This window comes from Anolis carolinensis, chromosome 6 (genome assembly GCF_035594765.1).
Source record: "Anolis carolinensis isolate JA03-04 chromosome 6, rAnoCar3.1.pri, whole genome shotgun sequence".
Taxonomy (NCBI): domain Eukaryota; kingdom Metazoa; phylum Chordata; class Lepidosauria; order Squamata; family Dactyloidae; genus Anolis; species Anolis carolinensis.
This window is the reverse complement of record NC_085846.1, coordinates 26701328-26725038: the sequence shown is the minus strand read 5'-3', so window position 1 is coordinate 26725038 and position 23711 is coordinate 26701328. Positions and strand designations below refer to the sequence as shown.

Genomic DNA, 23711 nt, shown 5'->3' with positions numbered 1-23711 from the left:
CTACAATGGGGCAAAGGAATTTGTATTACGCAGAACAGCTTTCCTGTTTACTCTGCCCTGAAAATTTCCTTAGAAAGAAACTGGGACTGGTAAAAGAAACAGAAGGCAAGAAAGAAGTAAAAAGATAAAATGGGTCATCTCTTTGTGTATAAAGTGGCTGCCTGGTCCGTCCAGGTGAGCACTACAGGGCCAAGGAAGGAAGACACCACCTGCTTTTATTTCGGGGTGGCCTCTCTTTGCTGTCTTCCAAGACAAGGATCTCAGGTTGCAGCCGCCGGCATGAGATGTAATCAACCCAAGAGGTTGGACTTCTCATGAAAGGTTATGATGAGGGGTGGGGATAGGACTGGACACAATTTTTGGGGTCTTTTCAGAGTGAGAAACCAGCCCTATATGTGCCTTGAACCAGCTTAGGACCTGGGAATGTCTCCTCGGGAGTAGGTTCCTCCTCCCTTTCAGCTAAAACAGCAACCCCATGCAAGTTTTCCAAAAGGTAAATCCCATTTTTAAACAATACATACAGGGGCACCCAGGATTTCTGTCCTTAAATACAGAATCTTTGTCTTACACAACAGTAGAGACAAGTAGAGGTATGTAAGACTTGGTGTGAAGGGATGACGGTGTGATGGGTTGAACATAGAGAGGATGACAAACTGAAGAAATGTGGGGTGAAAAAACAAAAGTAATCGAGTGGGGAAAGCAGAAAGGACAAATGCAGGACAGGTGAAGATATTTTCAGCCACAAGGCTGTCTTTTCTTTCTTTCTGTTTAAAATTAAATTAGAAAGTCCAATTCCACTCTTTCTATCAATTGCTCTTGTTCTCCTCCTTTATTTTTGCCCCATTTCTGAGTGAACAGAAAACAATGTCATATATACCCAATTACTGTCCTTATTGAGAAGGTACAAGTCTAACCAGAAGTCAGAATTTTCTAAATTCCCTTTTAGCTTTCACACACAAAACACAAGAGATCTGGGTTATAACATCTCGCACCTTCTACAAACTAAGTCAATATTAGACACACTAGTTGAAATCCTACACCTGCTCACCTGGAAGAAAACCCCATTACATTCACTAGGGATTCTTTCTATGTCCTGCTGTGTAAGAGTGAATATTTTTGTTGCATTTTGTAAAATCTTATTTAAGTCAGGGGGAGATTTTCAGCCTGCAAGGTATACTCCCTGCTTCGGGAATAGATCCTATACAGCTCAATAAGGCTTACTCCTGAGTAGAGCTATATAGAATTGCACTGTTAAGATATCCTTAGTTGCCTTGTTGAAATCAATAGGGCTTTGATGTGCTAAACTGTGGCTGGATCGTGCCCTGTAGTTTGAGGCCTCTCAAAACAAAGGCAGTTAGAGAGACAAATACAGACTCAGGTTTTAGAGGACTTAATCTGTCTCCACATCCAAGTGAGATTCACAAACAACCACCTATTCTTGTAATGCCAGCCAGGCATTCAGGCCATGTACGCCTGTCAGTCTTGCAGTATGTAGCCTATTATCAACATGAGTAAAAGAGGAAAAGAACCTAAAATGGTCCTTTTTATCCTACACTGAAAGACATGTGTCTACCAAATGTGAAGCAGATGTCAAGATCCCTAAAATGGTGGTGGGAAAAGAAAGAAGAAGAAAAGTAATAACTGCAAGACTGCCCTCAATCTCACCCCAAAATTTAAAGTCACCAGCACCAATACAGTCTTGCAGAATATCTATTTTAAATAGGTGATGTTTTTCCCCAAGATAGGAATTCGTGCAGGAAACCTCCTGGTTGCATTATATTGTAGCTACTGGTTACTCTCTTTGATACAGGGAAATGAAGTGGGGTGAATGTGGATATGCGGACAGCCTCCAGAGTCCTTTATTTGCTTGCTATCTGTTACTTGAGGTTTTATGAGAACAACCTGGCTAGCAAAGGCATTAGAGGATTCCATAACTCAGAACTGAAAATGGGTCCCACTCACTTTTCTAAGAGTGGAAATGAAGATGTAAAGATGCAAAAGACAAGATGTGTCAGAGTGAAAACTGCTGATTTCTGGTACCCTCTAAACATAAGCAGGGTGTGATAAAGTAACGGGACCTAAATACTGAAGCAGTAGCAGTGGCATCTATATTTACTCATGAATTCATTTTAAAATTAATCTTGTTCTAAACCACTTTATACTACACTTGTAGGGGAAAATAAAATGTAAATGTGTAAGTTTCTGTTGGTTAAGGAGTTTACTCCTAGTACTCTGTTATATTTTGGTGTAATTGCCCCAACTGAGGGTTATTTTGAGCCTAACAGATCAGATTCCCTAACAAAATTATATAAATTAATTATTAAAAGACAGCACCTACTACCAGATCTACTGCAGAATGAATTGTCATTGAGCTAACCTGGTTTACAGTTCTGGCTTAGGTTGGTTTACTCAGAAGAAAGGCTCCAGGGCTCAAAGGGTGGGGAGGGGGGTCTTATCTCTTGAGTGTGTGCATAGTCTTGCATACAGCCAGACATGCCTGTTTCTTTGACATGTAGAGAATGCAGCTGTCATTTTGCAATCCTAAGCCTGAGGCTACAGTCTTATCTGGATCCTAGATCCTGCACAGTCCCTTAATCGAGAAACAGAGTTCTCACAAACTCAAAGCAAGAAAAAGAGAAAGAGATGCAGCATTTAACCACTTCTACCCTGTACTCAGTATGTTGTAACCTGAATTTGGCTGATCAGAAACAACAACACAGAAACAGAAAAACAAATTGCAGATTCTAAACACAAATAAGGAACAAATAGATTCATGCCCAATGTTGGATGTTTGCTTGGCCAACAACTCTTAAAAGGAGGGTTTCTAAAAATGCTGCCAGCCATTTTCTACCTATCCAACCTCTGAGTAAGGCCCTTTCATAAAAGTATTTGCCAATTCGCTTTATCATGAATGCTTATCTATTTGGAGCTGGGGACATGGCGTACACACACATATATCTTCTCACCAAAGAACCTTCCAGTGCTTGCAATTATTAAAATTTTCTAAGTGGGGCTGATGAGACTTTGTCCCATGAAAGAAAGCAATCCTACACGTCTGTACTCCGAAATGAAGTAAGCAAGTATAGGACTGCACCCTACTCAACCAATTTATCTCTTTAGGCCTATATAGGAGGCAGACCCAGCAGACCTTATTGTGGTTTGGGTATTGCACTAGGACACTAGAAAATCATGATTTAAATCTTCCTCAAGCCTCGCAAACCCACAAGGCGGCCTAAGTCAAATCACAGTCTCTCTGGTCTATGAGAAAGGCAAAGGCAAATCTCCTCTGGAAAAAATACTTTGACAAGAAAACTATGCTTCTGTAAGTCTGGGTGGTCTTGAAGGCACATAACAGCAATAAAGTCTGGTTGACCCTTGTGGGAAGGGTGGGTTGTATTTCCGAGAAAACATAGATGACAGAGGGACATACATGCAAGACCCAGGGACAGGACTGCCTTTCCTTTCCTTAAGGCTTACGCAGGAGTATTGGCGCCCGTGGATTGTGTCACAAGCAGCAACAAGTAGGGAACTACAAGTCACGCTGAAGAAAGGAGGAAAGATGACATAATCGGGTTTGAAATTAGGGTAGAGGGCAAACGTACAGGCCAAGATACATTTCCAACGCCTCAAGATCCGTGGGAAAAGGGCGGTTCCCAAACTCTAAAGGGTTAGGTAGGTATATAGGTTTACAAATAAAGAAATATAGACTCTGAAGTCTTATAGCATTCTTAAAAAACAAGAGGCGAGGAGAAGGAGGTGATTTGAAATCCGCATGCTACTTCACTCATTCTGTTGAAGGTAGGTCGTAAAAATCAATCCCCCTGATTTTGATGGGGCTCTTTTCTAAGCAAGGGCGCTTAAACCTTTGACATCAATAGTCTCCCAAGAACTGAGCGGCTCCTCCAAGGACTTTACGAGGCTGCACCTACTCTCTCGCACACACACCGCACCGCCAGTAAAAAAAACATTGGAATACCCCTTACTGGCATATCCATTCATCTTCCCAAAATACTTCTATTTCTCCTTTCTTACGCTAATCCTATACTTGCATGTTTTTATAAAGAAGTCTTGTAGGCCAAGAGGACTGCAACACTCGGGCCCATTGCCTCCATTTGACTCTGGACAGAAAAGAGGAAAGTTGGGAAGAGAAAAGGGTAGCAGCCCTCCCCTTCAGCCCCTCTCCCGTTCACCCAATTTATAATCACCATCTAGCCCTTTTAAACTCATTTAAGCAGAGAGTATTTCAAGAGAAACTTACTTTCAGGTTAGCAGCTCCTAAGTCCTCTTTCGAGTAAACACTGAACCATCAATGCCTCCTATTCCAGCCAAGGAGAAGCCTTTATCTGCTGGGAAAATGTGCTCTTCCATTCCTGCCCCCTTCCAAGCCAAAGCAAGGCAGTTAAAATGTCACTTAACATTCTGGAGAATGTGAAATATATTGTACATTGTCAACTCCCCAAAACCATAAAACTAACTTTATGGACCTCACGTGACTTTTGAGAGCCAGTGAGGGGTATCTGGCTGAGGTCTGGGCGATTTTTACGATCTAACTTCTAGATAAAACCCTATCCATTTGACATCTTAATGTCACAGCCACTTTTGGTATACTTACTTACTTTTGCTAGGGGTAAAATATGTGTGTGCGTGTGTTTCTGTCTGTCTGTGTGCCTTTGTGTGTTCACGAGAAGGCGAGAAAATGGGTTGTTTTGGGAAATGACAACTCACACCCTCTCAAAACCCTTTCAGAAGTAACCCAAGAGTTCGGGGTAAGTTTATAAGACCGATTTTACTTCCTTCGAGAGAGCCAGAGAGACAGGTTTGAACTATAATTTAAGGGTTACTGCAACTACTAATTTCCTTGTTGCTAAAAAAAGTAAGAGTGTAATGATAGTGCTTTGAAGGAGGGGTGGCGGAGGGAGGGGAGGAGGGGAAAAGGAAAAATGGGTTGTAGATTTGTTTAATCTCTGAAAGCTCCTGGAATGTCCTCTTTTACAAACAACATGGAAGTTAAGACAATTGTGATTTTCACTGTTGAGTCGAAGGCTGTGTGTACACCCATATATAAGGAATTCATGGCAATATCATATCAATAATAATATCTAAGTTGGTAACAGTATAGCATACCCAGCACTGCAGTTCAGAAGGTTTTTGAGAAATGTTATGTTGAGTTCATTTTCTACTCTCGAAAACGTTTGGTTTGTGGACTTTCAGGCTGCTCCCCTAGGCACACTTATTTGGAGGTAAAGGCCATGGAAAGATAAGGGGATTTAACTGTCCAAAGTAAAGGGGAGCGTGTTAAGGAAGGAGGCGAAGTTTGGAGAAGCTCACAACTGGCTTGTTTTCTTTTTCTCTGGGATGTGTTTTCCTGTTCCATTTCTGAAAGGGGGGCGATTTTGTATCCTTTATCTGGACATGTTGGGAGAAATACTTTCCAGCACAACCTGGCAGATGGGCCATGCAATGTGAGGAGACCTTTTCTGTGTGTGCAGGCTTTCTTCTCCCCCACCCCTCCACCTCCAGAGTGTGTATTTCCCTTCAGAGCAAAGTTTTAGGGCCGAATCTTTCCAACTTCGTGGTCTAAAGAAACACAAAGAAGGGTATTTTTCTGGCCAGGAGAAACGTTTATTTGACTTCAAGTTAAGGCTACAAACGGATACGAAAAGCGTCTTGGCGAAGATGGAAACAAGCAGCTAGACATGACAAATGCCATTTGAGACACACAGAACACTGAATTCACCCTGCCCACTAAAACGTCCTATTAGTCACTGCAGAAATATTTCTACTATTTACAAACATTTTGAACATAACTATGGTTGGTCCAATCGTATACCCTTTTAAAGTGAACTTCACTCACATTTAATTTTTTTCCAAAAAGAAGTAGTTTCAGAACTGGCCTGAGATCAAAACAAGGCCAGGAAATAGGAACCAAATCACAGACTTGACAATTTCAAAGACAGAAAGATACATGAGCTTATAGATATAGATATAGATATACTGTATTTTTTAAAAGGCCAAAAAATGGTTGTGGTTGATCTTTTCGACTTTTTATTTTATTTTCCTGCCATGGATCTTGCAGGACTTGAGCAGAAGGAAAAAAAGTGGTAGGCTCCCTACCTCCCCCAAGCCACGAACTTTTAAAGAACCCATCCTTTCCTTCTCCTCAGCAGTTTATAAATAAGTTATAACATTTAGCGCACATTTAAAAACCCCAAAATTAAAAAAAAAACATGCCAACTTCTTCCAGAAAGTCTCATTTAGCACGGACACAGACATTTAGAACACCTAAAGCATTAAAGACGCTTCTGGAAATAACTTTATTATTATTATTATTAATTTTAATTTAAAAGTGGGAAGGGGAGGACATCTCAGCAGAAGGACACAGTCCTGGAATAATAGTACCACGGAAGTTGTTTAATAATAATAATAATAATTTTAAAAATCAATAGCATGCTGAATGGAAAGTGCTTCACTTTACAGTACTCCAGACTTTAAAAACAAAAGAAAAACACCACTCGGTCGCTTTGTTTGTTTGCTTGCTTGCTTTAAACTTTCTTATCCTTCTTTCTGCGCCCTCCCCACCCACCCAGACCCACTTTCTCTGCGCCCCACATCTATTTCTTAATCTTTCCTTCTGGGTAAGACTTTTTTATGGCTGGAAAGCACTGCCACCAGACGCTAAACTCATACTTTTGAGTTTGTTGTCTTTCTTCCACTTCATCCGCCTGTTTTGGAACCAGATTTTGATCTGTCTTTCCGAGAGACACAAGGCGTGCGCGATTTCTATTCGCCTTCTGCGGGTGAGGTAGCGGTTAAAGTGAAACTCCTTCTCCAGTTCCAAGGTCTGGTAACGCGTGTACGCCGTGCGGGCTCGTTTCCCATCCGGTCCAGTCATATCTGAATCATAACAACAATAACAACAACACATGGGCAACGTTTGGGAGTCTGTTCGCTGTGTCTTTCTTTACATGTCATGTCAGAGAAGCGGTTTATCTCTTGCCTACCTCCTTTGGAAAGGCTGCATGCAAACTCCCACCCAGCTCTTTCCTGCATCTTTTGGAAAGCTTGGCTGCCCAGACCCTACTTCCCTTGCTAAGCCTGGTCACAAACTCTCACCCAGCTCTTTCTTTCCCTACCTTTCCCCCCATATCTTAACTACTTCCTTTGCTAACTCACGTCTCAAGCCTTTGATGTTGCCTTTTCAGCCCATCTTAGGTTTCCTGCGTCCCTTCTTTGAAGACTGTGGCCTCCAGTCTGGATCCAAGTCTGTCTTTCTGCCTCTCTTTGTAACCTTGGCCTGTTGTCCTTCCTCCTGTCTCTTTTGCATCGAAACCTTTACCCTGGCTCTGTGACAGGTTTCGAAGGCTAGAAGCTTCACTATTTGGGGAGTCTGCCCCATAGGTTTCAGTGCTTCTGGCTCCCAGTTAAGGGAGACACTTTTCCCACGCCTCTCATACCCTCACTGGGTTTGCTTCTCAATCTGGGTTTGGTTCTCAGACGATGCTAATAGATGGGCGCTAGAAACAAGCAAGAAGGAAAGGCAGGAAGGGGCTCCCTGGACATTGGGGTGCATCTCTGCTGTCTCCCCTTCTTCCTCAAACCGTCTCCCCTCCCCCATGTGACCTACCTTCCGGAAGAATCAAAGCCCCACTACAAATTCAGAGGGGCTTGGGTTGTCTTTCGTCAGACCCAGAGAATTTGACAGGGACGTGCTAAAATAGTCGATATCCCCTCACTCTTCCTCGCTAACCCCTTTGAAATGTCTTGCAGTCATTTTTACAGGGGGAGAAGGGGAGGGAGAGGCAAAGGCTTCGCCATTATTGTCACAACCACAGCTACGTCTGGGTGGAAGAGTAGGGGCTGAGAAGAAGGGTGGAGGGAGAAAGAGAGAAGGTCGGTGGATCCATCTGTGCCCCATACTGCTGCTTTTTACCTCTCACTTATTTCTTCTTCGTGGTGCCTGTGCAATGCGTACATATGGTAGTCATTGCGCCCCAACAACCTTATCCCTTCACCCATTCCATGGAGACATTTCGACTATTTAAAAAACCCACTCCTCTCTAATTTGTATTATTATTATTATTATTATTATTATTATTATTATTATTATTATGAATAATAATAATATCGCCCATCTAACCCCTTTTCTACATTTTTGAAAGAAGGGAGAATAACCTCAGATATAAAATCCAGGACAGGGAAATGCAGAGGGAGACAGAGACAGGCAGGAAGGGAAGCCAAGCCTTTTCTTCTTCCCAAAGACCCAGCCAGGAGGTCTGTACCTTTCCCCAATTCCTTCCCACCCCCGCAATCTGACCCATGTAATGAAAAAACGAATAAAGGCGCCCGTACCGTGGCTAATGTGAAGTTTCCTCATCCAGGGGAATATCTGGGGGCTCTGTCCTTCGGCGGCGGCGTTGGCGCTGGGGGCGTTGGCGTTGGGGGCGGCCAGGGGCTCGGGCGGAGCTCGGGCGCCGTTGCTGTTGTTGCCTTGCGAGCCGCTCTCCTCGGCTCCGGAGGACGCGCTGGTCTCGTCGATCTCGGGGAAGCTGGCGGCGACTGCAGAGCTCACGGAGGCAGAGGCGGCAGCCTGGTCGGCGGGCGCTTTGCCTCCATGGCTCTCGCCGTTGTTGTTGGTGCCGACGGTGCTCCCTCCTCCGCCGCCGCCGTTGCTGGTGCTGCTGCTGCTGTTGGTGGCGCCGTTGCTGCTGTTGTTGTTGCCGCCGTTGCCGGTGCAAGGGAGGGACTCGGGCGAGGACAAGGAGCAGCTGGACGCCTGCCGGAACCGGCTCTCGGGCGAGGCTTGGGCCGGGAAGGCGCGGGTGCCCTCGGCCACCCTTCCGAAGTGGCTGGAGGACGAGGCGGAGCGGCCGACGCTCAGATCCATCCCATTGTAGTTGTATCCGCCGTAGGAGCCGGCGTGCATGTTGCCTGGATCCCTATAAGATCCGTTCATGGAGCTGCCGGTCCCATAATTTAGCAGCTGATAGTCTGGGGCATTAGGATAGCGTCCTGAGAACGAGTTTACAAAGTAGGAACTCATTTGGGGTTGTATTTTTGGAGGGCTTGATTTGTGGGGCGCGTGGTCGTTATAACCCCTGTGCTTGAGGATTTATGATGTATTAATGAATTATAGCGATGCACTGTACTTCGTTTTTGCTATGTATGCGGCCAAATATGGGGGTGGGGTGGGGGGGGTGCGCGTTTGGGAGTCACGTGCTTTTGTTGACCAGTCGTAAATTCTCACTGATGACCTCAAGAGGCAATTCATGCTCTATGGTTACAAATAATGACGATCCGAGAATCGTTAGGCCCATGTCAATGCGCCGCTTCCAAAAGGGGGAGGAAAGGGAGGGGGAGGGAGCTGCCGGGAGAAATGGCGCCTTGTTGGCGGAGCACGCCACCTACTGGGCAGAGGCGGAGTTGCCGGCAGGGAGGAGGGCTCGCCCAAGTGATTGGGGGAAACAGCAAAGAAAGAAAGAAAAGTAAAGCGCTCTTTTTGTCTCTTTTCTTAAAAAATAAAATATCATTTCTCCTACCTAACAGTCTCGCTTCAGATTCTTTGAGTTCTTTGATCTCCTTTTCTGTTTGAAGACATCCTTCCTCTTTGAACACAGAACTGAGTGCTTTCTTTGACATTTACTGCTCAAAACATACTATTTATTAGTAATATCAGTATTATTCTTACTTCTGGTAGTAATCTCTGTGTTAATAGAGAATTAGGATCCCAATGCCTTTGAGAGTTTTGAGGTTTAGAAAAAGATTTCAGAGAAGAGAATCTATATTGACAAGAGGTTGGATATTTAGAAACCTTTCCACTTCCTTTATTCCTTCTTTCCCTTTTTTCCCACTCAGATTCTGTAGTCACTTCCTCACTTCCTTACTTGGAAGTAAATTCAATTGAACTCAATAGCACAGCTTTCTGAGTAGACACACACACACACACACATTTAGTGAGTGCACAATGATAACTTGCTGCAGAGGATCTGACTTTCAGAATTCTGCTTTTTAATATTGCTTTTCACTACAAAAGCCTCATGGTGAGTGCTAACGCCTTTATTACCAATAGTACTACTACTAGTACATTCCAGTTGTCTATTGTGTAGACTTTAGCATGGAAAGGAAACAATCCCCCTGTCTCTGTCTCTATGAATATAATTTTGTAGTATGAACAGGAGAACCAAAAATCTGTTGGATGTCGCCAAGGAAGGGTGACTTCACCCGTCATCAAAGCTGCAAATAAAGATTTGACAGTAATAAATCCTGTAAAAAAATAAGAAGAAGAAGAGGTGGACAGACAGGTTGATGAAGAAAAGCTTCGCTTGCCAAACACTGGAAATGCTTTTCCCCATCTCCTTCTTCCAAGACCGTTCAGGAATTTCTAAAAGCCAGCCTGCAAGTCATTTGAAATTATGAGCCATATTGAAAGTGACATATAATTATAATAATTATGGTCAATGAAAAGAGTAGCAATAAGGATAAGTGTCCTGCAGCTGCGAGGCTTCTGCATGAATTGATGGTTTAAATGCCTGTTCATTACAACCAGATTTTTTGGGGGGTAATCTGCTGAGGAAGGATGCTTATCTACCTGTGCATTTGAGGTATTTTAAAATCTGCTCCATTCTCCTTGCCTGCCTTTCCTCTAAACATCATTTCAAAAATGCGACAGAAGAGAAAACTCGAAACAATTGCCACCGTTTGCTTTCAGAGAAGAAGAGACAATGACAGTTAGCTGAACAGCCATAAATATTTCACTTTCTTCAAGGAATCTTTCCAGAGGAATTCTCTGGAAGGTTGTCTAAACACGGAAAAGCACAACATCGACAGTAGTAGCAACACAAGCAGCATATGAGAGGGAGCTGGAAAGAGAAAGGGGTGATATTCTATCTCTGGAAAATGCTATTTGAACAAGCTTAGTGTTTGAATTGTTCATTTTCTTCCTTCCTGCAAAAAAGCTAACTGCACAGAACGAGGACTGACTTGGAATTCCACATTTCATTTAATTGAGGTTTCTGTGTGAATACTGTTTAGTTGTATGTGTTTGAATGAAGTGGATCCAGTGATAGAAAAGAGTTGTAGAAACATAAGGTATATTTTAGCAGATGTAGGATGGGGGCATGCTGATAGCTTGGTGTGTGTTCTTAATTTATTGCATATGGTGTGAACTTCCCTCTTCACTCTCCAAAACCTTTTTTCTGGTGTAATAATAATGATAATAATGATAATAATAGATCTGTATTAAAGTTAAATGTGAACTCCAAGATAATTCTGATGTAAAAGGTATTTCCTTTAAGTTTAAGCTGTAGAATAGGGAGTAGGTAAAGGGGTGCCAAATTTACCTACTAGTTTTCACTTCTGAAGGCTTTCATTACTGTTTGACTATTTAGGTTAAAGAAAAAACGACCAAGAGCTGTTTTTCTTTCTTTCTTTCTTTCAAATAATGTAGGTAGATACATTCCACAGAGAGGAAAGAAAAGGGTGGGGAGAGACACACATATCCCAAAATATGAATGTGGCAAGTAGTTTTCTGGACATGTTTGTTTTTTATATTTATTAGAGGATTTAAAATCTCCATTGCTAACACAAACTACAAACACAACACTGTACAAATCTGTAATAAAATAAAACAAAGCAAACAAAAACCACAACAACACCCCTCTTTGTTTATTTAGGTAGTCATTGTTCTTTTGCAATAGATTTTTGTCTTTGAAAACCAAACCAAAACCCCTTAAATGGTAAAGAACCTAGGGTTTGATTAACTTAAAAAAACCCCAACCCAACAACATATAATAAGGAAAATCGTGCATGAGACTTTTGTTTTAGAAAATGAAGACAACCAACACCCTCCCAAATCTGACACATATATTGCAGCACCTCCACTTAAATACAAGAGTTAGCAAAAATGCTAAGAAGGACACCCAAAGTTGTGTTCTTTTGTTTTCATCAAATCCATTTGTGGTGTGGCGGAAGGGGAGGAGAAGGGCTATAGAAAGGGTGGGGAAATCAAAACTGGACTAGAAGCTTGTTTATGACACGACAGATTACTAGATGAGGGTGCAAAAGGACGCTGGGCCAACATTTCCATACAGTCTTGGGTATTATTATTTTTACAAAAATGGTGCCTCGGTTGTGCCTGCCCACCCATTTCCCCTCCTTTTGGGGAGCTCCCACAACTGTTGCCATTTTGTTGCTGTTGCTTTCGTCCTCCTTCATATTCTCTCTCTCTCTTTTCTCTTTCCTTTGCTGTCTCATTCCGTCGTTTTCTCTTCTTCCTCCTCGGCGCTCAGCTGGGTGGAGTTGAGGAGCTTGTTCTCCTTTTTCCACTTCATCCTTCGGTTCTGGAACCAGATTTTGATCTGGCGCTCCGTCAGGCACAGCGCGTGGGCGATCTCGATCCGGCGGCGCCTGGTTAGGTAACGGTTAAAGTGGAATTCCTTCTCCAGTTCCAGGGTTTGGTAACGGGTATAGGTCTGCCTCCCCCGCCTGCCACTCGGCCCAAAGGAAGAACCTGGGGAGGGAAAGAAAAACAAGGAAGGGCGGATGGGACAGTGGAACATTGACTGGAGTTTCATATATGCATTACAATAGATTCTCTTGCCTATGTGTGTGTGTGAGGAGAGAGAGAAAGGAGGTGTTCCCTCCAATCATTTCCCTTCTTCCTGTGACCCCCTTCCCCCCAAGATCAGTCCCCCAGCTTCTCTGTTCCAATAACAGTAGCAGGGTATAAACCAGCAAAAATAAGGAAGGCAAAGAAAAAACTATAGACTTCCCCCAGAACAGAACCAAACAGGTCTCAGAGTGTCTCCTTTTCACACTTGCCTCCAACAGACAAGAGTTCTTTCTCCCACCCTGGACATTTCAGAGATATATATAAACCTCACTTGCTTAGTTTCCAACAAACTTCACAAACTCTGAGGATGCCTGCTATAGATGTGGGTGAAACGTCAGGAGAGAATGCTTCTGGAACATGGCCATACAGCCTGGAAAACTCACAGCAACCCAGTTCCCTTTCACTTGGTACTTTTCAAAGCCCAAACGTCTCTTGCCCCAACGAGCCCTGCCTCTGTGTTCTGTTTGCACAAAGTGTATGCGTGTAAACCCATCCCAGCCCATCCTCTGGAATCACAGTCCCACTGTGCCCCCAGCAGTCTCGTCTGGAAAGCGACCAGCCTCACGATGTAACTTCTATTGGTTGGTGCCCCCCTTCCCTTAAAGATAAGAGGAAGGAGGGAAACTTTTGGAGAACAGCTCTATGGGAAGGGGAAAGCTTGCACCGTCTGCTTGGTGAGGCCCCTTTCCTCCTGCAGGAAGGGCCTATCCGCTTCTTCCTGCCTTGCGGGTCCTAAAGTTGGTGGGACTCCAAAGCTTGCAGTACTAAACCTGCTGACTTGGGAAGAAACCTTGGATCGACTCCATGCGACATTGATTCTGGAAGGCACACCTTTCCGAATAGGGTCTAAGCTTCAAAAACTCAACTTACTTTACTTTAACTGTGGAGAAAAGTCCACTGGAGATCGGATGGTCCAAGTAGGACTCACTTCGATGTCAATGACTGTTAGAATCGAAGTGCTACTGGGGTGTAATGGCGCAGAGAAATCAATGAGACTTGGCTTCCTGGCTGATGTGTTTTTAGGGTCGCACTGAAAAGCTGGCAGGGTTTGGCCCTGGGAGGGAGTCGAGAGCCCCTTCCCTTTGCCCACCCTTGTATCTGAGGGGGAAATGAAGGCTCGAAGTTCTCAATTTTCCCCTCCCTTCACCCCTCTCCCATTCTAGGCCCTCTGCCTTTCTGTCCTGGGAAACATTCTGCCGGTGTGTCCCACCTTCTCTCCCTTTTATTTCTGTGCGCCCCCCTCCTTTATCAGCAACTGTGATAGATTGGGGAATTTATGGAAGTGTATCGATTCTCTCTCACATTCCTCCCCAGGAATTTTAAAGCCTGGAGGCACATTATAACACATAGGAACAGGAGGACAAGGACGAGCTGTTAGCACGTCTTGATCTGTTCTTAAAAATAATTTCCATGGAAAATAAAATGCACCTGGAGGGAACCGCCGATGGCAGCAGCAGAAGAAGGTGCGGGATTTGTGGGAGGAGGAGGGAGGGGCAGGGAGCGAAAGAGAAACTATGAGCAACTCCTCTTCAGACAGGCATTTCATTATGGCAGAGTTTCATTAAAAATGTAGCTCTTTCCTTTCAAATATTTAAAACCTTTTGACATTAGTCAAGCGGCTGGGATTAAAGCCTGCACTCTTTGGGGCTGGCAAGGGAAGAGGTGGAGGGGGAAAGTAAGACCAGGTTCATTAAAATCACACAGGAGGGGGACTTCAGCGTCACCCGGATCCCATCCCCTGCATGTGTGTGCGAAATGTGTAAAACTACCTCAGACAGGCCACGTAAATCACTCCTGGAGAGTGACAGCTAACAAGGCTTTCCGTTCCATCAAGAGTCTCCGGACTTTTCTTGGAAGCAGAAAGTTAGCGAAAGAAACGAACCAAGTGAAGAGGGGGGGGGGGGCATAGGCTGACCCTTCTTCGCCTCCCCTTACTCACAAACCAAAACAAACAGACACAGAAATTATCTAAAGTGGGAGAAAAGTTTGGAGAAACTGGGTTGCTATGAGTTTTCAGAAGCATTCTCTCCTGACGTTTCGCCTGCATCTATGGCAGGCATCCTCAGAGGTTGTGAGATCTGTTAGAAACTACGCAATGGGGTTTATATATCTGTGAAAAGTCCAAGGTAGGACTGCCTCTTGTCTGTTTGAGGCAGGTGTGAATGTTGGAGTTGGCCACCTTGATTAGCATTGAATAGCCTTGCAGCTTCAAGGTCTGGCTGCTTCCTGCCTGGGGCAATCTTTTGTTGTGAGGTGTTAACTTACCCTGGTAACTTACCCTGTTTCTAAATGTTGTTCTTTATTAACTGTCCTGATTTTAGAGTTTTTTTAAAATACTGATAGCCAGATTTTTTTCATTTTCATGGTTTCCTCCTTTCTGTTGAAATTGTCCACATGCTTGTTTGGAGAAAGTTTTCCTTCGCCCTCCAAGCCACTCACTATCTTGGCTTGGAGGGGAAGTGAGATTGGGAGGAGGACATTTCCTGTTTAGAAATGGGGTGCAAAGATGTCTCTCTGTGTGTGTGTATGTGTCCCAACCCTGTCTCCCTCTGAAAGTCACAAGTCCCCGAAAAGTCAAGAGTCAAGGGCAACTTACTGTTGCAGGAGTTCATCCTTTGCATCCAGGGGTACACGGGGGTCGAGCACTTCTGGTCGTCGCTGTCCCCGAAGACGTGTTTGCTTTGGGAGCAGTCGGACTTCCTGCCCGACTCCTGCCCGAACTGAGCCGGGTCGTCCAAACTGGAGAGGGAGCAGGCGGAGGTCTCTTTCTCCCGGTAGAAGCCGGGGGGCGTCCCGTAATCGCAGGCGGCGGGGCTCCGGCTGTAAGGCGCCCCTCCGTTGGCTTGCTGGTAGTAAGGCGCGCCCGGGTAAGCCTTCTCTGGGACGCCGCCGGCCCCAGGTCCATAGGTGGCGGGGTAGTGCCTTAAAGGGTCCGCGTACCCGGTGGGATACAGGGGCAGCTGTCCCAGGAAGGGCTCCTGGCCCCCGGCTAAGCTCACCGGGAAAGTGGAGTTGACGAAATAAGAACTCATTGGAAAATTAATAATAATAACAGTAATAATAATAATAACAATAATAATAATGCTGAAGAGCAGAGCCTGCTCTTTCCCGGGGTCTTTATGATTTGTTGCGTTTTATAGTCCAAGCGGTTTAGCTATTAGCAGTATATGGGAGATTGGGTTTTAGCTGAAGGGGGATGGCCGCGTGCCAACCAGGGACATAAGGAAAGAAAACCATCTGATCAGGCGCTGACCAATCGCAGGAGCCGAAGACGCCGAAATCGCACCCTGGAGGGGTTCGCTTTGCACAGGGGACCCCCCTAGAACAAACCAGCCACAGCATCTCCGCCACCAACAACCATCACTTTCCAACAACAGACAGAGACAGAGAAGAGAGAGAGAGAGAGAGAGGAGGGGAGGGGAATAAACACCCCCAAACGCACCCACCTATCCGAGCTCAACCTCAGATATACACAAACCCACACCTTCCAGCCCAGGCTCCCCCTTTTGAGCCATATATAGTCGTTCTCCCAGAGATAAGATCCATCCCCAGAATCGTTTTTTGAAGTTTCCTTTTCAAACAAAAAGAGGAATAAATACACAGAGGAGGAGGAGGAAGAGGGAAGTGTGGAAGCACAAATGAGGGAGGAGAAGAGCCTGGCTGGGAACGTGGAGAGGCGAAGGGGGAGAGGGAGATGGAAAAGGGGTTCTCGCTTCCTTTGGAAAAGTTTAGTCCATCCCAGCGTGTTTATAGGAAATTTAGAAAGTGGCCACGAGTAAAGGGGACATCTACACACACTCACATCGGTAGCAAAAGAAGGAGGAAACCTGTATCTTTGGAGGGTGGAAAGTTCAAAACTCCCCCTCTCCTTATTTCTGGCTAGGTCTAACCTATGCGGAGTATCCTAAAAATAACTCCTAGTGCAGGATGAAGGAGAATTCCTTTTCCAAGCTCCCCTCCACTCATTCTACCTGATTTTCCTCATTAAATTAACCTAATGGCTTGAAATGGCGCGTGGGGGAGCGTGTTTACATATTCACGCGTGTCTCTTTGCTCGCCCCGGCCTCATACCGTGTTATGAAGTCCAGAAGAGGAATGAATCGCAGGACAGAGCTCGGAGGAAGAGTCGGTATATCTTCCCACAACTGTGCCCTCTTGCGTTTTTATGTTGGCGGCCGGGCTTTGGACAGTTTAGAGTTAAGGAGAGCGGCTGGTCTGGCGGCCGAGAATTCTCCTTTATTGATCACTCAACAAGGAAACCCAATAGGTAAGGCGACAGCGATTGGTCATCGGGTAGATGATATATACGGTATAGAGCCCTACGGTCGATATCAGGTGAGCCCTGCCTAAGTAAGGGAGTTTGGGGCGGCAGAGTTTGTTTTTGTCTCAAAACTCGGAACAGATTGAAGTGTCTCAAAAGTCAGAATTCGGTATTTATTTATCGTATCAGAAGCGAATCGAGGATACAGTTGTAATGTATTTAAAAACACAAACAAAGTTAAAAACTTGGCATTATACTAAATGTCCTTTCATCAGTAGCTGGCCACTTGGAGTGCCTTTGGTGTTGCTATAAAGTCAGAATTCTGTAAAATACCTTGCATTTCAAAAATGAATGAAAGGGTGAGATTGGCTTCATAATTATTTCACCAGGTCCCCTACAAGTCACAATTCCCTTCACATAGGGGAAGCTCAAATATGTCGCCCTCCCTTGACTTTATTTCGAGGCTCTCCTGTACTTCAAGAAATCTTCTTCAAATGGTCCAACTGTAGACTTGAGTGGCCTGTGTCTCTCTCTGTTGTGCCCGCCTTCATTCCGTTTCTTTCCTTTCCAAGAGACATCTTAAAGCGTCAGGACTAGCGTTGAAAGTTGTAAACATGTATCTCTAATTTAGCCCAGTTTTTGATGGTCTGAATTTAGGGCGATGTCGTTGCAAATCTGGACAAATGAAGTTGTAATCCAATCTACCTATCTATCACCCGTCTATTGCAGGAGGTTTAATCTCATAGGAAGGACTCTCTACCCAAAAACACATGGCAACATAACAACCCTCCCCCCCCCCCCCAACATGACTGATGCGAATTTTCTCTATGGAGGATTAAAGAGTCCTGAAATGCTACTGGATTGCGATTTAATCTCTTGCAAGTTTCAGTTTTAATGACAAGGAAGTCCTCACTGTTTCACTGCCGCCATGCATTTAGAATTGAAGGAAATAACAAGGAAAGGAAGTGGGCTTTTAAAGTCTCTCTTACACACACACACACCCAGCACAACACACCTCTTTTGGTTTATATACACAAGGATTTTTTTTCTTCCCTCCTCTTTTGTGTGGAGGATATATCCAAACTTTAAATAGCTCTGCTTTACTAGTGGGTAAAAACAGAAGGAACTGCGAGGCAGGAGAGAAAGAAGGGGAAAATACAACCTCCCCCCTTTTCTCATTGAGTTATTTGAGAAAGATACAACCTTTCAGGCTCTAGTTTGGAAATATTGACATATCATTTGTGAACAAGAGTATCTGGATTAAGGCTCGAGGTCTTGGCTGCTTGGTGGTTAGATAAGTGAGTAACTGTGCTACTTGTTTTTAACTTGTGGTGTTAGTTTAAAGAGGCTGCTGGAAATACAGAAAGGGCTTGTGTCTGTATGTGTGTACATTAATATATATTTGTGTTGGAAGAGGAAATATGGAATGGGGGGAAAAAACAACCAAGATGTAACTCTGCTCTTCTGGCCCATATTTTAAACTCCTGAAAACTTTTATCTTTTCTAAACTTAGGTGACCCAAAGCGTCTGTATTTGTTTCCCCAGCAAAGGCCTTTAAAATAGAAACTAATTGAAATTCACCACCTGATAGATATCCATCATTATAATATTTCTTTATTTCCCATCCTACCCACCTTGCAAGGAAGGTCTGGTGTTCAGCTTCGTGAATACACATTCAAGTAAACGTTGTTGCTAATGTTTTCTTTTAAAATAATATATTGTCCAAAATTCTATTTGAAAGGAAAGGTTGACTTCAACCTAAGGCATGATTTGTCTTAATTTTTTGTGGAGCAGAAAACTGATTTGTAAACCTGAGAACATTGTTTATATATGCCTTTAGATGTTGTGCCCCTGCTATGTAAATGTATGTCCAGAAAATATTTGGGATGAGGATGGACACTGAGAAAATATATGTTTTGTTTAACTTTGCAGAGGGCATTTTAAAAAGATGGGCCATTTATTTCGGTCTTTGCGTGGTGTACAATGTAAGGTGGTGTTGCTGAATGTTTCTATTATGGCTGTGAAAATATCCGAGCCCCATCTTCCACTATCTTTGACTCATTTCTACACTGGGCCTCCAGGTTTGTTATCTGGAAACCATCTCCTAGCCGCTTCTATGAGGCCAAAGTAGTCTTTCATAATTTTTTTTCCTGCAGCCTGTTGGTGGAGGAACAAGCGTTCCCCTCCCGAAGCCTCCTTCTGCCTCCGAGAATCCATCTTGGCCAGTGTGTGGCATAACTCAAATGGCAGGGAATAAATAAAGATTAAACGGATTTATTTACAACGTGTGCAGCCTGGGCTTTGTAGCTGGGGAAAGTACTTCAGGTTTCTCTCCCTCCTTCGCTCATTCCTGCCTTTTCCGCTTAGCTCAAGCCAACTTTACAAAGCAGGAGGCGAGAGAAACAGGCGGCGGTGGGGAGGGGGGGGAGAAGAAGAGTGAGATAAATGACGGGATTAAAAGCAACACCCAAATATTTCTCTGGGCAGACACTGCTAGGCAAGGAATCGCTTAGTGGCAAGGAGAAAGAGAGGGGAAGAAAGTTAGTTAAAGTAATCCTAAATTTTTCAACCGAGATAAAAATGAGGTGGAAAAAAGAAAGAAAGAAAAAGAATTTGGATTCTAAATAAACGTGGGATCTGGAATGCAGCAGGAAGGAGGAGGAGTGTGAAACCAGCAGGGCGTTGGAGCAAAAGGAGACTTAAATTGGTCCCATAAACTGTAAAAGAAGGGGCTTTAAACACGTCCCGACGCACATACACACACGGATTGGCCAACACATAATAGAACAGCTTTACTTCGGATCTGGAAACTATTCACCAGGGAGAAGCTGTTTTTGTCATCTCTATAACCACAACTCTACCTAAGTGATTTTTTTTGGTCATCTGTATAACCACAACTCTTTAGCTAAATGATGTTTCCCTTTCAGTACGTTGTTGGCAAGTATAAAATAATAATCATCCTCGAAGGCTCGCTCTTAAGGACATCCTATCCCTGCCTCTCTCTCACACACATCCCTTTTCCTCTCTTCCTAAGCACATAACCATTTGGAATTTAATTTCCAGTCGTTTACGTTTAATTTACCTGGCTTCCCCTGCAGTGTATAATAATCTTGTTAATGGGGTTACAGAAAGGAAAGAAAAACAGGGAGGGAAACGACCCTTCATTGTTTTATCAAAGAGTTTAGCTAATAATTAACCCAAAAAAGGGGGAAATGAGCCTTTGGGGGTAACGTTGCTTTCCTTTCTTTTAACTCTCGCCACATTGCTTTATTGGTTTGACCAGAAAGGAAAGGAAGGATATGAGGAAAGAGTATTTTAAATATGAATGGGGTTTTGGGCACAGGTTTGTTTGGTGGGCTTGTTTAAAAGGCAGCAAAGCAAAACAGGAATGTAGGAGTCTTGTGGGCTGAACTGGAGAATTTTTTCGAGGAATTACTGCAGGGCCTGAAGAGAGGTTAGTTATAAAGCCTTTGTTTTCTTATCATGTAAGTTTGGTTGGCTTTGAGTGGGCAAGAGGGAAGGGAGGAAGGAAGGAAGATCATTGTTATTTCTGAACCTACCGAGTTTTTCACGGAGCTAGGCTGGCAAAGAATCACCTCAACTTTATTCTCCACTATTACCTTCATATCACTAGACTTTGGTTCACCGCTAGTAGTAAATGTAAAGCAGTAAAGTATCATTCCAACAGACACATGACCACACAACAACAACCTCAACGTGAGCATTTAGTTTCACACACTGAAATATTTGGCCATAGTGCCTGTTATTAGCCACTTACCAAACTGAACAGCACTATCTTCTTTTAATACAAAGGTCTGCTTTTTTAATCACAAATTCAATTCACAACGGTAATGTAAAATCGGTAAGCTGTGCCAGTATTTCACAGACGTGAAAATAAAAACAAATCTCTACTATAGCATTTTTTGAAAAAATCAAGCAGAGCAAATCTCTCAATCTGGATAAAACCCATGAATGGAAATTCCCTTTCGCCCCTCTTTCCAGAACATGTGAAGCCATGCTGACTCACATCACACGACAAACAAACATTAAGTGTCGAAATTGAAAATCCGTCGTCAAGTTAAACTAGTTTTCATGGGAAATTAATCAATGTAAACTTTACAATGTAAAGTCTGGAAACAAAACCGAAGAGTTCCTCCCTTGGACGGTAGATGGCAGCAAACAGCACAAAATGAACAAGTGCAGAAATGGTAAAGGCGAAGCCTTTGCAAAATAGAGAGAAACAAACGGGGGCTCTTGTTTGGGAGGAGCGGAGACAAACAACTTGGTTGTGTTTAAATGATAGCAATTCCTTAATTAATTAAATGGATAAAAACCACCAACAAGCTTTTTTTTTTGACTGCACAGGAGATCCATACAATAAGATATGAAACAGTTAATTGTGGATAAGCTGATTTATAAAAATGGCAGATAATTTACAGACGGAAAAATACATTTTATATTACATTTTGTAAAAACACTTTGATTTATGTGTCACCTCTCTTTGGTAAATTGAAAGGAAAGGCACAAAATCTAGAAATTAAAACCATGCAAAATGGATACAGGAGCAATTACAATGAGACATGAAAACGCCGGATCATTATTTTACCAAGTTTTCAACTTTCTTTTTTCTCCAATCTATCTTTCCCAGCATCGATATACTTTAAGACAATTTCCAGAAATAAGAAAACAAATTTTAAAATCCAGTTCTATAGGGTTTTTTTAAAAGAACAAACCAAGTATTATGCACTCAATTTACCAGTAGGTCCACGTACTGTATCAATTTTTCAAATATCAGCTAATTATTTTTCAAACACCATAATCACCGTACAGTAAGCAAGTCAGCCATGAAATATTTTACAATAATATCCTGTATCTCCATTCCCTTCTTCAGCCCACCCACAAACAGCAAGCGTATCAATTTTCTTGGGATATTATATGGGGAAATGTTTGTTCTTTGGAGCATACATAATACGTTCTCCCCGAAGACACACATACAAGCAGGCGATTCAAATCCTGAATGAAATATATGCACACATCTAAGCAAAGGCATTTTTTAAAATAGCTACAGATACTTTTTTTAAATCAAAGACCTTCTATCTTCAATGGATTGCAATACATCTGCCATTCATGAATCTCCTTCCCTTTGCTATAATTTATTTTCAGGATTGTCTCCACTTGTTTTTCAAATCGGGTCGATTTCCTAAGCATTATTTCTCCTCCTTCTATTAATTCTCCTTTTCCTTATTTTCCTATTTCCCCAAACCTAGGCACTAGGAAGAACTTTTTGGAAGAAAAAATAATAATGGACTCACGTCGACCTGCTCAACACCCTGGAAGAAAATGATCCCAATCGAACTGTTTGTGGTACTAAACTTCCTAAAATGACCGGATTCATCTAGCCAAAAAACCCTCACGTAAGCTGTCTTTTTTTTCCTCCTGGAATAGTATAGAATAAGCATGAACATTAAAAGAATATATACATAGAATATATATACCTATAGAAAAAATATATAGAAAAACGTAGAATATGGAAAATGCAGCTACCTTCAGTTGAATGCTGCAGGAATTCACCTTAAACCCTATAGCCAGGTGACAAATATTTCTCAAGACTCATTTTATGGTACACATCCCTTCCTTCCTTCCTTCCTTCCTTCCTTCCTTCCTTCCTTCCTTCCTTCCTTCCTTCCTACCTACCTACCTACCTACCTACCTTTCCTCCCTCCTTATTTATGGAAATATACATTCCTCCTTACTTATGGAAATATTTACCAATATATCCACTGCAGTCTCACACCGTCTAATACTCCACCCATTTATTTTGCTATCCCTTTAAACACAGGGAAAGATGGGCTTTTAAGAAAAACATAAGACAAAAATATAAATGGATTGCCTTACCTTTGGAAGCTCATCCGTCTGCGAGTTAGAGGAGGAGGAAGAAGCGGAGGAGGAGAAGGAGGAGGGGGGCGAGTTGCGTTTGCTATTATGTGTAAGCTGACAAATATTGTCCCAACCTGATAGCCGTCCATTGCGACTATTTCCCCCCCTTTTGCCGCGTCCTTTTGCACAGAAAATGGAGTAACTTCCCTTTTATGAAGAATGACAAAAGCCTCCATCCGGTGCAGAGCCTCTCTCAGTCTCAGAGAACCCAAAATCAAATATGGAAATTGAACCTACAGAATTAAGAAACGGAAAGGGCGGGGATTTCAGTATATTAGCAATCTAAACCCTCTCCTAGATCTATCTCTGTGTGTGTGTGTGTGGGTAAGAGAGAGAGCTTGCTCTTCTTCTCCTCGTCTATTTTTAGCCCTATCCAGCTTATACATGAAACTAAAAAAAAAAAAAAGATAATGTTAAAAGAGGCGATAGTCCTACAGAGGACAGTGATCCGACCCAAGGTACAGCGGCCAAAAGAATGGTAGAATAACCACATGGGAAATCATAAAAAGTTCATGTTCACGGTTAGCAGTCCACATGACCAGGTCTGGCCAATCGCAGCACCCAGCCACTCATAAAGTTCTATCACAAAGTTGTAAATTTTCATAAAACAACAAGGAATTTATTGCATTTCTTCATGACTGCTTTAACAGCAGTCTTTTTCTCCGCCGCCATCTTTTCTTTTTTTCAAAAAAGCCAAAGAAGAAGAAGATGCAACGATCCTACGCAGCCCCCCCCCCCTTTCCACCTTCCCCACTTTCTCGATGGGGGGCCCTTGAACAGCCCCCTTATCCGCTAAAGGCGAAAAGAACCCCAGAAAATCATCTCATACCTCAAGATGTGGTTCTGCAGATGTATTTTTTTAAAAAAAAAAAATAGATATAGATATACCTGGAATCATTAATTGCG

General features: G+C 43.2%; 3 protein-coding genes and 1 long non-coding RNA gene across 5 annotated transcripts in view; 1 reads left to right on the top strand and 3 right to left on the bottom strand.

Moving 5' to 3' along the window:
- hoxb3 (homeobox B3) overlaps window positions 1-23455 on the bottom strand; it is a 103618-nt gene extending 80163 nt beyond the window's left edge. Inside the window, exon 1 of one of the 2 annotated variants that reach the window (XM_008113486.3) lies at window positions 22764-23455. The gene's annotated coding sequence lies outside the window, so the exon portion shown is untranslated. Of the gene's footprint in view, window positions 1-4258; window positions 4378-22763 lie in introns of those variants that run through there. The other variant, XM_062957662.1, reaches the window with a different exon arrangement.
- On the top strand, window positions 4514-23216 carry LOC134292509 (uncharacterized). The gene is made up of 2 exons (XR_009999751.1): window positions 4514-4766; window positions 22136-23216. It is a non-coding gene; the product is annotated as an uncharacterized LOC134292509 (long non-coding RNA).
- On the bottom strand, window positions 5601-9129 carry hoxb5 (homeobox B5). The gene is made up of 2 exons (XM_008113485.3): window positions 8350-9129; window positions 5601-6894 (listed from the first exon to the last, which is right to left on the bottom strand). The coding sequence occupies exons 1-2, from the start codon at window positions 9038-9040 to the stop codon at window positions 6647-6649; spliced, it is 939 nt and encodes a 312-aa protein (XP_008111692.2). The 5' UTR covers window positions 9041-9129; the 3' UTR covers window positions 5601-6646.
- Window positions 11521-17670, bottom strand: hoxb6 (homeobox B6). Its single transcript, XM_003222620.4, has 2 exons — window positions 15204-17670; window positions 11521-12505 (listed from the first exon to the last, which is right to left on the bottom strand). Exons 1-2 carry the CDS (start codon window positions 15637-15639, stop codon window positions 12246-12248), a joined length of 696 nt encoding a protein of 231 aa, XP_003222668.2. The 5' UTR covers window positions 15640-17670; the 3' UTR covers window positions 11521-12245.
- Window positions 23456-23711: the final 256 nt, after the last annotated feature.